Here is a 14,173-nt window from a genome sequence, read left to right on the forward strand (position 1 = left end):
GCCATGCATTGCGCATGCGTATGATCGGAACTATATACACGCTAGAAACTGAGTAGTAAAACAAAGAAGAAAGTTAAACATATGAACCGAACGCCACACGCGAACCGAACCGAGTCAAGTGAACCGAACGGTTCGTTTTTTTTTCATAAACCATTCCATCCCTAATGAGTACTATTACTTAATTACTTTTACTATTATTATTTATTACTCCAACTTTTATTTGTTCTACTAGTACTTCTAATGTGCAGTTGCTTGTTTTACTCCTGTTTTTATAGTCGTTAAAAACACTCATAAATATTATTATTAATTACTTACTTTTATTATTACTTATTACACCTACTATGAGTACTATTACTTTTTTACTTTTATTATTATTTTTTTACCAGTCCTTTCTAATGTACATCTGCTTGTTACTGTTTTTATAGTTATTGTTGTTATCTTTTTCTATTCTTTGTATCTTCTCATTCATCTTTTATTTGTGCATATAATGTTGTGCTGTGACTGGAACCTTAATTTAATCCATAAAATTCTGTCTTATCTTATTTTATCTTATCTTATCTTATCTTATCTTATCTTATCTTATCTTAAACCTTTGTATTTATTATTTATAGGTTATTATTTTACTTAGTCTGACTGAACTCTAATTATTCTAACACCATTGATTGTTCATATTTTCAGTGTCATGTTTGCGTTCCATGGGCCGTATTGGACCCTTTGGCGGTCGGTTTTGGTCCGTGGGCCGTATGTTCACCCCCCGACCTACTGTGACTGTGCTTGCAGCCTTTTCTCTGAGGTTTAATCTGCTCTCATGCTGTGTGTTGTCCTGTTTGTTCAGTCAACAGCGTCGAGGGTCTTCAGCAGGTTGCGCTGGACGAATACGGCGCCGACCTCCACGTGGCTCTGCGGAGCCGTAAAGACGAGCTGCTGTACCTGAGGACGCTCACACAGATGCTGTTTCCGTACGTCATGCCTCCCAAAGCCACTGACTGCCGGTAAGCCCGCACACGGTCTGTGTTTACGTGAGTTTGACACCAGGGGGGGGGCGCTGTAACCCACTGTGGTCCTGGTCCAGGTCTCTGGCTCTGCTGCTGAGGGAGGTCATGGCTGGGTCCGTCATCCTGCCCACCATGGACTTCATGGCTGACCCCGTGAGTACAACAGTCAGATGGAAACATACTGAGCACAATCCACGGGGGGCAAACATACGGCCTGCAGACCAAAACCGGCCGCCAAGGGGTCCAATACAGTCTAGTACGGTCTAGTACAGTCCAGTATGGTCCAGTATGGTCCAGTACGGTCCAGTACGGTCCATGGAACAAAAACATGACACTGAAGATATTAAGAAAATAGATGGTGTTCCACATTTAGACCAATAATATATAACCATAATAACCTATTAATAATAACTACAAAATGTTTCCCTTTGTTTTAGATTAGATTCGATTCGATTAGATTAGATTAGGTTAGACTAGATTAGATTGGACTAGGTTAGATTAGATTAGACTAGACTAGACTAGTCAAATTAGATGAGATTAGATTAAATTAGATGAGATTAGATTTGATTAGACTAGATTAAATTAGACTAGGTTAGATTAGATTAGATTAGACTAGACTAGATTAGTTTAGATTAGACTAGATTAGATTAGATAAAATAAAATAAAATTAGATTAGACTAGATTAGATTAGATGGAACTTTATGGATTAAATTAAGGTTCCAGTAGCAGCACAACATCATATGTACAAATATAAAATGAATTAAAAGGTAAAAGAATAGAAAAAGATAATAGCAATAACTATAAAAACAGTAAAATATAAATAGATGCACATTACAAAGTAGTAGTAATATGGTTGAATGACAGCATACCGGATACAGCCTTCCAGATCGACGGACTGCATCTCTTCCGAGTGGACTGAAGCCAGTTATCAGGGAAAAGCCGTGGAGGCGGAGTCTGTATGTACATAAACACAGGTTGGTGCACAAACTGCAAACTGGTGACCAGCCACTGCCCCGAAGCAGTGGAGTTTTTGACTCTTAAATGTCGGCCACATTACTTGTCTCACGAATTCACGGTAGTGCTTGTCATGGTTGTTTACGTTTCGCCGGATGCAAACGTTAGCAACGCACTAAAGGAGCTACATGACAACATTAGCTCACTACAAAACAAGCAACTGGATGCTTTTTATGTGGTTTTAGGGGACTTTAACCACATAAATCTGACAGACATTCTGCCTGGGTTTTATCAGCATGTCAATTTACCAACATGGGGAGAGAATACATTCGACTGGGTGTACACAAACATACGCGGTGCATACAGAGCCATGCTCCGTCCTCACCTCGGCCTGTCAGACCACATCTACATCCTGCTGACCCCTGCTTACCGTCCCTGGCTAAAACAGAGTAAACCAGAACGGAGGACTGTCACCGTGTGGCCCTGGGATGCCGCCTACGTGCTGCAGGACTGCTTCCAGTGCGCTGATTGGCGGGTGTTCCGAGAGGCTGCTACACATGACGGACAGGTGGATCTGGAGGAGTACTCATCGACCACCCTCAGTTTCATCTCCAAGTGCATTGCAGACATCGCTACCACCAAAACAATAACCATTTACCCAAACCAAAAACCCTGGTTCAACGCAGAGGTCAGGTCTCTGCTGAGATCGGGTGAGGCAGCAGCTCTCAGGGAGGCCTGGAGACAGCTGACCAAAGGCATCAGGAGGGTCAAGGTCACATATGTGGACCCTCACCAGTATGCTTACCGCTCTGCAGAACCGCTCCACTGACGACGCCATCGCATCAGTGATCCATACAGCCCTAACCCACCTGGAGAGAAAGACACTTACGTGCGCCTGCTCTTCATTGACTTCACTTCTGCATTCAATCCCATCATCCCACACACCCTGGTGCAGAAGCTCCACAGTCTGGGACTCACCCCCTCCCTCTGCAACTGGGTGTTAGACTTCCTCACCAATAGACCACAGACTGTCCGTATTCATGACATCTCCTCCTCCCCCATCACCCTCAGCACTGACTCCCCTCAGGGCTGTGTGCTGAGCCCCCTCCTGTTCACCCTGCTGACGTATGACTGCTCCGCCAAACATCCAAGCTGTCATATTGTAAAGTTTGCGGACGACACGGCAGTGGTTGGATGTATCACCAATAATGATGAATCCAAATACAGAGAGCAGGCGGAACATCTGAAGCGCTGGTGCACTGACGACAACCTCTGCATCAACGTGAAAAAGACAAAGGAGATGATTGTGGACTTTAGGAGGAGCAGACACTGCCCCCCTCCCCTGCACATGGGTGGAGCAGCTGTGGAAGCCAGCTCACCAGCGCTTATACTTCCTTAGAAGACTGGGGCGAGTAGGACTGGAGGATGGGTCCTGTCCTCCTTCTACAGGTGTGTGGTGGAAAGTGTCCTCACCTCCTGCATCACAGTGTGGCACAGCAGCTGCTCTGTGGAAGAGGAAGGCTGTACAGGGTGGTGAAGGCTGTACAGGGTGGAGAAGGCTGTACAGGGTGGTGAAGGCTGTACAGGGTGGAGAAGGCTGTACAGGGTGGTGAAGGCTGCACAGGGTGGTGAAGGCTGCACAGGGTGGTGACGGCTACACAAGGTGGAGAAGGCTGTGCACAGAGTGGAGAAGGCTGTGCACAGAGTGGAGAAGGCTGTGCATAGGGTGGAGAAGGCTGCACAGGGTGGTGAAGGCTGCACAGGGTGGAGAAGGCTGCGCAGGGTGGTGAAGGCTGCACAGGGTGGAGAAGGCTGCGCAGGGTGGTGAAAGCTGCGCAGGGTGGAGAAGGCTGCGCGGGGTGGTGAAGGCTGCGCAGGGTGGTGAAGGCTGCACAGGGTGGAGAAGGCTGCGCAGGGTGGTGAAGGCTGCACAGGGTGGAGAAGGCTGCGCAGGGTGGTGAAGGCTGCGCAGGGTGGAGAAGGCTGCGCAGGGTGGTGAAGGCTGCACAGGGTGGTGAAGGCTGCACAGGGTGGAGAAGGCTGCGCAGGGTGGTGACGGCTGCACAGGGTGGAGAAGGCTGCGCAGGGTGGTGAAGGCTGCACAGGGTGGTGAAGGCTGTGCAGGGTGGTGACGGCTGCACAGGGTGGTGAAGGCTGTGCAGGGTGGTGACAGCTACACAAGGTGGAGAAGGCTGTGCACAGGGTGGAGAAGGCTGTGCACAGGGTGGAGAAGGCTGTACAGAGGGGCATCGTTTGCAGCCTCCCCACCACCATGGACATTTCCATCTGCAGGTGCAGAAAGAGGGCCAACTGCATCATGAAAGATCCCACCCACCCCCAAATGCACTTTTTGTCCCTCTTCCCTCAGGAAGAAGGCTGCAGAGTATCCAGAGCAGGACCACCAGACTGAAAAACAGCTTCTGTCCAACAGCGGTGAGGCTGTTGAACTCAGGCACTGCTCTGTAGCCTCTCACTCAAGGGACAGATACACAAATACCTAAACTGCACCTTACTGGACTGCCTCTGTGTACTTTGCACTTCACTCCTCTGTTTGCACTGGACTTCAGCGTCTACTGTGTATAGGCTAGGTTAGGTTGTAAATATGTGCCATTATTTTATGTAGGTATTTTAAAGTTTAATTTTAGATGTATATTTTACTTATTTTTAAATTAGCCTTAGTTTTAGTCGATTTTAATGTGTTCGTTTATTTATTAGTTATTTATTTTATTGATATGGCAAATACGGGTCCTCAGAAACCAGTTTCGTTCTTTCTGTGTGATGGAATGACAAATAAACTCCTTTAAATCCTTTGAACAAATAATAAAAGTAGGAAAAATAAATAATAATAGTACAAGTAATGAGTAAGGTACTCGTAGTAGTAGTGATTGTAACAAAGACACATGAGTATTAAATAATAAAAGCAATAATGATAATTAGCCATAAAAAACTAAATCAACAATAAACAAGCATATGAATAACAATCATGATAATCTATAATGTCAACTCCATATTTTTCTCTTTGTTTTAGTGTAAAAAAAAGTAAAATTAACATGAGAAAATGTCCATTTGCAAACTGTCCTTTTAACGAAAAATGTTAATAACTGGAACAAATATTATCCTGAAATGTAAGAAAAACAAGTGTTATTCTAACAAATGAAAGTGGAGGGAGAAATTTTTTTGTGTAAAGATACATTTTGTTAGGATTTGGCACTATATAAATAAAGTGTGTTTTGTTTTATGTTCAGTTAATGATTTTGATCAGTTAATGTTGATGCATTAAAACATAACCCTAACATAATGTAACGTAAATGACAGTATCATCAGCGTAAAATCATGGTTTTATTAATCACTGATATATTTGACTGAAGTCAGTTTTTCGTCAGTTTTCTTTGTTTTGATATAAGAACCTTTGAATTAACTGAGTTTTAATGAACATCCATGTGATCAGTGAATTAAATGTAGAAAAATACAGCATTTACACTGAAAAAAGGCAAAATTCAGAGGATAATATTATAATGGTGACCCATCATTTATGAATGGTTTTGATGTAGTATATACTGTATATTATCAGGTGTGTAACATGTGCTGTGTTCTCCTTCAGGACACTGTGAACCTCATGGTGCTCATATTTGTCGATGACACTCCAGTAAGTGAAGCTTCATTATAGCTCTTCATTCCACATGGTCTCCATTCAGATACATAAAAACAACCACACACATTTCCAAAGGTTGAGCTTTGATGGTCCCCTGTTGATGACATCATCTCACTGTGCCTCCTTCAGGTCACAGTGTGTAACCTCTACTGGTTCCTGTCATTGCAGTAAAGTCGTAGAAATAGAATTCATATGCTGTTGGTATCAAAATATTATATTATAAATATTAATATATTGGTATCGATTATATCCATAATTGATTACATTGGTTTACTTTTTTATGTGTTAAGTCGTACATACTTTGATAAGAAGAATTGGAAACAAATGACCAAAGTGTGGGTAATTTGATATTTTCGCTGTATATGATGAAGTGTTATTACACTATTACACATATATACTATTTTGTTTTTGTTTTTTGCTTCTTTTTTTTGCCATTTTGATGATTTTTTTACCCAATTTTTTTAGTATGTTATTAATTTCTTTGAGGAGTCTCTTCATTTTGTAGCTCATTTTATTAATTTTTGCCCATTATTTTTTTTTTCTCATTGTGATGATTGTTACCCTATTTTTTGATAATTTTATTCATTTCTCTTATGATTCTCTTCATTTTGTAAATTTTTAAAATTCATTTTAGTTCATGTTTTGTTTAGTTTCTTACATTTTTTTGTTTTGATTATTATTGTAACAAACAATTTTATACATATTTTATTTATTTCTTTGATGATTGTCTTCATTTTGTAAGTTTTATAAATTTGTGTTAATTATTTGGTTAATTTTTTGTTTGTCTTATTTTTTATCCTTTTGATTATTATTTCCCCCATTTCAAAAAAATGTTTTCATTAATTTCCTTGATGATTCTCTTTAGTTTGTTCATTGTTGTATTCAATTCTTTTCACTTTGTTGTTTAATTTTTCATTTGGTAGATCATCTTCCACATTTTGTTCATTATTGTATTCATTTTTGCTCATTTTGTGCATTATTTTATTCACTTTATTTTTTGGATTATTTTATGAATTTTCTTGATTATTCTCTTCATTTTGTTTATTATTTGAGTCAATTTTGTTTATTTTGTTTTGTTTTTGTGATTTATTAACCACTAAAGGTCTATGAAATGTTCCAGTAAATTCAGCCTGTAAAATGAGTGTATTATAATTTATAGAAAGTGTTTTGCTCTGACTCAAACAGTTCTTTGGACTCAAACTCATTCTACCATTAACTCACACTATTTTCACATTTAGACCCAAGAAACTAGAGAAAAAACAGCATTTGGACTGAATTTATTTATTAGTTTATTCTGAGGTTTTTTACTCCAGGGATATCAGTTCCATTTCATTATCACATTATTACAAACCTCCTGTATTCCCTGTTGAATTCAGTAAATTCAATGTTCTTTTCTTTCAGCCTGAACCCCCTACCGAGCCGCCGTCGCCGTTGGTTCCATTTTTACAGAAATATGCCGACGTCAGTAACAAAAAGCAGTCGGTGAGTCTCCGCCGCCGCCATTTCTGTCCACGTCAAAGCAGTTTGTGGCTCCATCTGTGAATAAAAGCTGTGGATGTGATGTGATGCAGGTGCTGAAGTTGGAGCTGAAGGAGATCAGGGAGCAGCAGGACCTCCTGTTTCGCTTCATGAACTTCCTGAAACAGGAAGGCGCCGTCCACGTCCTGCAGTTCTGCCTCGCCGTAGGTGAGGAAACGCTGCCTCGGAACGACCATGTAGTTCAACCATGTTTAGGGTCAAACTCCTCATTTTTAGCTCGGCAAACTAAACAGTTTTGAGAAATTTTGGAATTATTAAAAAAGTTCCTTTCCTTCTACTGGTCCATATTCTGATGGTTTATAACATGTAAATGGTTCCAGATATCAATATAGTTCCTATTGATTATTGATAGAAGTCATTATATGGACTTTCATTTGGGTCCATGACCTTTGACCTTGAGTAACCTTGAAGGGTCAAACTCAAGGTCACAAGTGTCTAGATTTAAACAGTCTTCTCCAAAGTACTGATTGGATTCATTTAAAATTTTATGTGTGTCTTCCTTGGGACAATGTCTACAAAGTTTATTCACAGTTTTGAGAAATTTTGATTTATTTATTTATTTATTTTTTAATTTTTGAGAAATTTTTAAATATTAAAAATGTTCCTTTCCTTCTACTGGTCGATATTTTGATGGTTTATAACGTATAAATGGTTCCAGATATCAGTCTAGTTCCTGTTGACCACTGGTAGAAGTCATATATGGGCTTTCATTTGGGTCCATGACCTTTGACCTTGACTGGCCTCAAAGGGTCAAACTCAAGGTCACTAGTGTCTAGAGTTCAACTGGCTTTTTGTACAAAGATACTGGTCGGACTCATTTAAAATTTTGTGTGTCTTCCTTGGGACAATGTCTACAAAGTTTATTCACAGTTTTGAGAAATTTTGTTTTTTACATTTTTGAAATATTTAAAATTTGCAGAGTAAAAAAATTTGATGTTTACATTCGAACTCCTTTGTTTTATTAGCTCACTGTCTGATAGGCCATGAGTTGGTGCTGTGTTCGTTGTCATCATTGTCTTCATTAATGATTTCTTCAAACATCAATTTTGATTTTTTTTAAAGATTATTTTTAATGAATTTTTGAATTATTAAAAATGTTTCTTTCCTTCTAATGGTCCATATGTTGATGGTTTATAACGTGTAAATGGTTACAGATATTAATATAGTTACTGTTGATCACTGACAGAAGTCATACACGGACTTTCATTTGGGTCATTGACTACAAAGTTTATTCACAGTTTTTAGTAATTTAGCTTTTTAAATTTTTCACAAATTTTTAAATATTGAAAATTTCCAGAGTAACAAATTTTACATTTATGTTCAAGCTCATTTTTTTATTAGCTCATTGGTCGATAAGTCATGAGCTATTGTGAAGGCTGTGTCCGTCATCATCATCTTTGTGAGTGATTTCTTTAAACATCTCCAAAACTACTGAAAATCTTGATTTTTCTTCTTTTTTTTTTTTTTAACAAATTTTTGAAATATTAAAAATGTTCCTTTCCTTTTTTTTTTTTTTCTTTTTTTTTTCTCTCTTTTATGGGCTCAGCTGGTTGACAGGCAGCTATCTGTACCGATAAGGCAGCAGCCGACACCAGCTGTACTCCCAGTCATCACTGCCCATTTTTCTGACACCTTTGCTTGTATATCCTCTTTTATTTGGACATTTTACCAGGGAGTATCTCTCACTACTTTTTTTTTTTTTTTTCTACTTGTCTTGTCCAGCGTCCTAACAGCAGAATGGTAGTCTGGTTCCTTTTGGTGCTGAACACATTTGCTTTGCCAAGGGTAACTTCATAAAGTGTATGAAGCACCCTTTGATATTCTACTGTGTTTATTATGAGTTTAGTTGAACCACATTTCAATGCCGGACCTGACATGGGGGGTGGGGGGGTAGAAGAAGGGGAGAGAACAAGAGAGAAGAAGGTGGCGAAGACCCTCACAAGAAAGTATCAACAATACAAACAGCAACAACCATGGAGACAATTATAATGGAAACAATAACTACAACCAGAACTGAGTAAACTGGGCAGAAGAGAGAGAAAAAACAAAACTACAAAAAAAGACAAAACAACAATGAGATACATAAGACCTATGAAATGAAGAATATAAGAAAGCATGAACAAAATATCATATACCACGTTCGCACAAATAATCCCAGTACCAGATCCACACACATCAGTTGTTCACATTCATCTGCTGTGACAGAGTGAACCAGGCAAACAGACTGAGGTGAAGAACACACACATGCAACCGCAGCCACACTCCCTCCAAGGACCAGGGACTGACCCAGAGGGCCCCAAGGCCCGGCCATCCAGCGCAGAGAGGGGGGATCCAGCCCGCCCCCCCCGAGAGGCAACAGTGTGCCCGCCCCGAAGATGGTCGAGGGAGGCCCCCAACAGAGGCCCCACAGCAGCCGAGCACAGGCCCCAGGGGGCCAGGGACGCCGGCCACCACCCCCCTGCTGGGGGCCAGCCACCCAGGGGCAGGCGAGGCGCCGGTCCCCAAGCCCCACGAGCCCAGGAGCCACCCGTCTCCCCGGGCAGGGGTCCCACCCAGCACACCGGGCGGCCAGGCCGGCCCAGACCACCACAAGCTGCAGGCCAGTGCGCACCCTGATGCCACAGCCAAGCGCCCTGGGGACCCGGAGGACCACCCCCCATCCCACCAAGCCCAACCCCCAAACCCCACACACACCCCAGTCCCCTACTCACCCACACAAGTATATGCACACACACACCCACTGACTCCCAGACATACACACCACCCATCCCACATGTTCGACCATTCACACACACACACACACACACACACACACCCACCCACAAACACCTCCACCCATGCCCATACACCCACCTACCCACATGCACGCCCACACGCACGCATCTACATGTACGCACACCCACACATGTACCCACACCCATCAACAGCCCCTCCCACCCACCTGCACACACCAGACACGTGTATCTGGAGTGCTGCCCCCCCCCCCACCCCCCCAGCAGCGAGCAGCACAACCGTGAGTCCCCCCAAGGCGCGGCACCCGAGCGCAGCCCCAGCACCAACCGCAGCCCAGGGCGGCAACACCAGCCGCCAGGAACCCCACCGCGGTCCACCACCCCGCCAGCAACCGCCACACCCCCTGATGCCCGCATACACACATCTTTCCCGGTCCCAACACAACCTGCGGCGGGTAAGAGAGCAGCTAGCCCAGCCCCCCACCCACAATCCCCATGCGCACACATCATTCATCAGAGGGCGGCACCCCCCAGCAATGCAGCCAGGTGAGCCCCAAGCCAATGTTCCAGCCCCCCTCCCCCGGGGCCCCCCGCCCCAGACGGCATCCAGGAAACAGGGGTGTGGGAAGACCCCCCCTCCCCCTCGCCTCCCCACCTATCAGTGTTTTGAAGTGTGAGGTGTGTATACAAGCGGTTAAAATTGAGGAGCATAACTGTGCACCACTGAGGGCGACACCACACAGGCAACTCCACCCACCGGCACGGCACTGCCCACCAGGTGCCACGCAGCCCGCCCCCCAAAAGTGAATGTGTGGTGTTAGTGTTTCTGTGTGTTGTGTTGTAGGTGGGTGTAATTAAAATTGAGGAGTTAGCCACCCCAGGGTACCACAGAGGGAGGCCGTTTTAGTGACCCCCCCGCCGTACCACCTCAGGATGTGCACCCTCCCCAAGACCCTACATGCTTTGTGTGAGGGGGGTGGGGAGGCGAGGGGTTGGGGATAGTATGACTGGGAGGAAGTTTCCTCCCAGAAGATGAGCCAGCCGGCATTCAGCACCCCCGTTCCCCAGTACCCGTCCCCAGGCAGGGGCCGCCAAGGAGTGGGGCAGCCCAGAGACCCCGGGCACCCAACGACCGCAGCCAGAAGGGCCCCCCCGAGGCACTAGGGATGCAGCGATCACCGGCACAGTGCTACCTCGCAGCACGAGACCCAGCAATCAGCACCCCCGCCTCAGGTCCCAATTGCCACCACAGCCGCACCCCACCATGTTCCTTTCCTTCTAATGGTCCATATGTTGGTGGTTTATAAAATGTAAATGTGTTAGGGTTTGTTTGTTTGTTTGTTTGTTGTTTTAAGAATATCTCCATAATAGTTTTTGTGTTTGGGCAGATGAAAGTTGTTAATTCGATAAATGGTAAATCTGGTTTTTACATCCATCAGCTCCTCATTCCACAGTTGAAGTTTATTAAATTAAACAGTTAATCTGACAGTTAAAGGTTTACACTGATGATGATGATGATGAAGATGAACCAGCTCTTATGGAAACGTCTGTGATTAATTTGGGTGTATATCTCCCCACATCGTCCACCATAAACATCTGTGTGTGTGTTTTTTTGTTTTTTTTTTCTTACTAGAGGAGTTCAACGATAAGATCCTGAGTCCAGAGCTGAACGACGCGGAGCTGCAGCGTCTTCACGGTGAAGTTGTTCATATCTACGAAACCTACTGCCTCGACGAAAGCATCGACAAGATCAGCTTTGACCCATTCATAGTGGAGGAGATCAAAAACAGTAAGACCGCAGCTGTTACCATGGTTACAGCACCTGGACTTGTATATGTGTGTTCACTGGTTACATGAAAACACTGAAAAATGTAAAATACAGAGGATAATGTTATAATAAATGCTGATAAATGACTAAGGAAAGGTTAAATGTCACTTTGTTTTTTTTCTGTCTTTCTTACTCCTTCAGTTGCCAAAGGTCCGTACGGTGGCGTGGTGAAGCTGCAGACGATGCGGTGCCTGTTCGAGGCTTACGAACACGTCCTGTCTCTGTTGGAGAGAGTCTTCACCCCCATGTTCTGTCACAGCGACGAAGTAAGACCCACAGATACACCAGTATACAACCACCACTGGAAACACACGAAACACAAAGACACGTGTTTACAACAGAAAACTGAAGGTGAACCTACTAGGACAAACATTATAACAGGACTAGAGTTATTTATTAGGATTCTGATACTAAAGGGTCAGAAAAATGACTTTGTGCCAGTTCTTTTGAACCTTTTGTAAAGAACTTAACTTTCAATCTGTCCATTAATTGTCATCATTATATGTAATAAATTCTTAAAACATATGTAAATTTTTATCATATTTATTAAGACAAACCAACTGTAAATGTTCATGATGAAACCTTATGAGATTATATAAATAATCCACAGGCATTTATAGACATTTATGGAATATTTATAGATCAAATACAACTATCTGGTGTTCATTTCGATATGTCATTGGCTACTTTGTTATGTTAGCATTCCCCCAGAGAAATTATGTGAAAGTGGCATATATTTATTTAGAATACTGCTTGCCACAGGCAAAAAAGCTATCACCAAATATTGGCTTAAAAAGGACCCTCCCTCAATTTCCTTGGTGATAAAAATTGTCAACCAAATCCATTTAATGGAAATGACGACATACAATCTGCACCTACAACAGCACAAGGGTGTAAAGTACTGGAAAAAATGGGACTTTTTCATTTAGTCTGTCGACAGTAAACTGTATGTAAATGAATGTACCTGTTACCATTTCTGTTTGTTTTGTGTCTTATATTAAAATAATAAAAAAGTAAAATAAATAAATACAACTATCCATCAATTATAGAAACCACAAAAATACAGAGAAAAACAATGAAACTCCACAAAAACATGTTAAATCACACTAGTAGAATACTCCAAAACAGCACTATCACTATTATATACAATCATTTACATGAATTCACCACTAAAACGCTGATAAATGTGATAAAAATCTTCCATGTCTCTCTCACCGACTACACTCTTCTGCTCTAAGCTCCGCCCACTTCCACCCCTCCCAGTCAGCCAATGCAGACCTCTACCCTGATGTGTTCTTGACCAATAGAAAGAACCCAATCTCAACCAGTTCAGGAGTTACAGTAATTTGAATGACGATGGATGTAATATCATCTTAAAAGGTTTTTTGATCCACTCTGAGGTTTAAGACGCTGATAAATAAATAAATGTTTCGTCTCTTTGTGTTTTCCAGTATTTCCGACATTTACTCAGAGGAGCTGAGTCTCCGACAAGGAACTCAAAGATCAACAGGTCGGTGTCGTCACTTTGACTTTTAAATGGATGTTTTTTAGCTTTTGTTTAATTTTAGATTAATTTATGATTGTAATTTAAAGAAAACGGGGCTCAAATGGTTTTCAACTTTCAAGTTTTCAACTGAAATGCCTACACACACAAAAAAAACAAAACCAACAGTAGAAGTAAACATCAACGGGGTTGAATTTCGACTGGAAATAAATAGGTTAAATATGGTTTTTATTTAGTGTATTTTGTTTCTTATCTTTAATTTTATTTGAAGTTTTAGGTGTAATTTGAAGAGAAAAGTAGCTAAAATCTGTAGCACATTAGAAAGTATTAGTAGTAATAATAAATCATAAAATGGTAATTATAATAAATAAATGGATGATATAAGTTATGGCATAATATTACAATACGCTTTGTATGTGTGTGTATATAGTTTGGTAATGACAGAATAGAAGTTATAGTAAGTATAGTTTTAAGTTTTAATAATAATAACACATTTTATTTATAGGCGCCTTTCAGGACACTCAAAGGCACTGTACAAAGTACTTAAAATAAAATAAAACATAATTAAAATTAAAGCTGCAAGCAGCATCGGACGGGACCTCGCACAGGGTGATCTGCCTCCCGTGCATTCCGCCTCCCGTGCGTTACGCCTCCTGTGCATTCTGCCTCCCATACTTTCCACCTCCCATTAGTTCTGCCTCCCATACATTCCGCCTCCCGTGTGTTCTGCCCCCCATACGTTCCGCCTCCCATGCGCTCTGCCTCCCATACGTTACGCCTCCTGTGCGTTCCACCTCCCCTACATTCCGTCTCCCGTACGTTCCGCCTCCTGTGCATTCTGCCTCCCGTACGTCCCGCCTCCCATTAGTTCTGCCTCCCATACGTTCCGCCTCCCGTGTGTTCTGCCCCCCATACGTTCCGCCTCCCATGCATTCTGCCTCCCATACGTTCCGCCTCCCATGTGTTCCG

The 14,173-nt window shown here is 42.4% G+C and overlaps 1 protein-coding gene across 1 annotated transcript in view; it reads left to right on the forward strand.

Annotated features, from left to right (window-relative positions):
- LOC115416412 (sorting nexin-14-like) overlaps positions 1–14,173 on the forward strand; it is a 58,728-nt gene that overhangs the window by 15,552 nt on the left and 29,003 nt on the right. The window contains exons 9-16 of the mRNA XM_030130178.1: positions 836–992; positions 1,073–1,148; positions 5,551–5,595; positions 7,003–7,083; positions 7,173–7,287; positions 11,506–11,661; positions 11,842–11,966; positions 13,152–13,210. Of these exons, the coding sequence (XP_029986038.1) occupies positions 836–992; positions 1,073–1,148; positions 5,551–5,595; positions 7,003–7,083; positions 7,173–7,287; positions 11,506–11,661; positions 11,842–11,966; positions 13,152–13,210 (814 nt within the window). The remainder of the gene's footprint in view (positions 1–835; positions 993–1,072; positions 1,149–5,550; positions 5,596–7,002; positions 7,084–7,172; positions 7,288–11,505; positions 11,662–11,841; positions 11,967–13,151; positions 13,211–14,173) is intronic.

The sequence above is a fragment of the Sphaeramia orbicularis genome, unplaced genomic scaffold, assembly GCF_902148855.1.
Source record: "Sphaeramia orbicularis unplaced genomic scaffold, fSphaOr1.1, whole genome shotgun sequence".
In the NCBI taxonomy this organism is placed as follows: Eukaryota; Metazoa; Chordata; class Actinopteri; order Kurtiformes; family Apogonidae; genus Sphaeramia; species Sphaeramia orbicularis.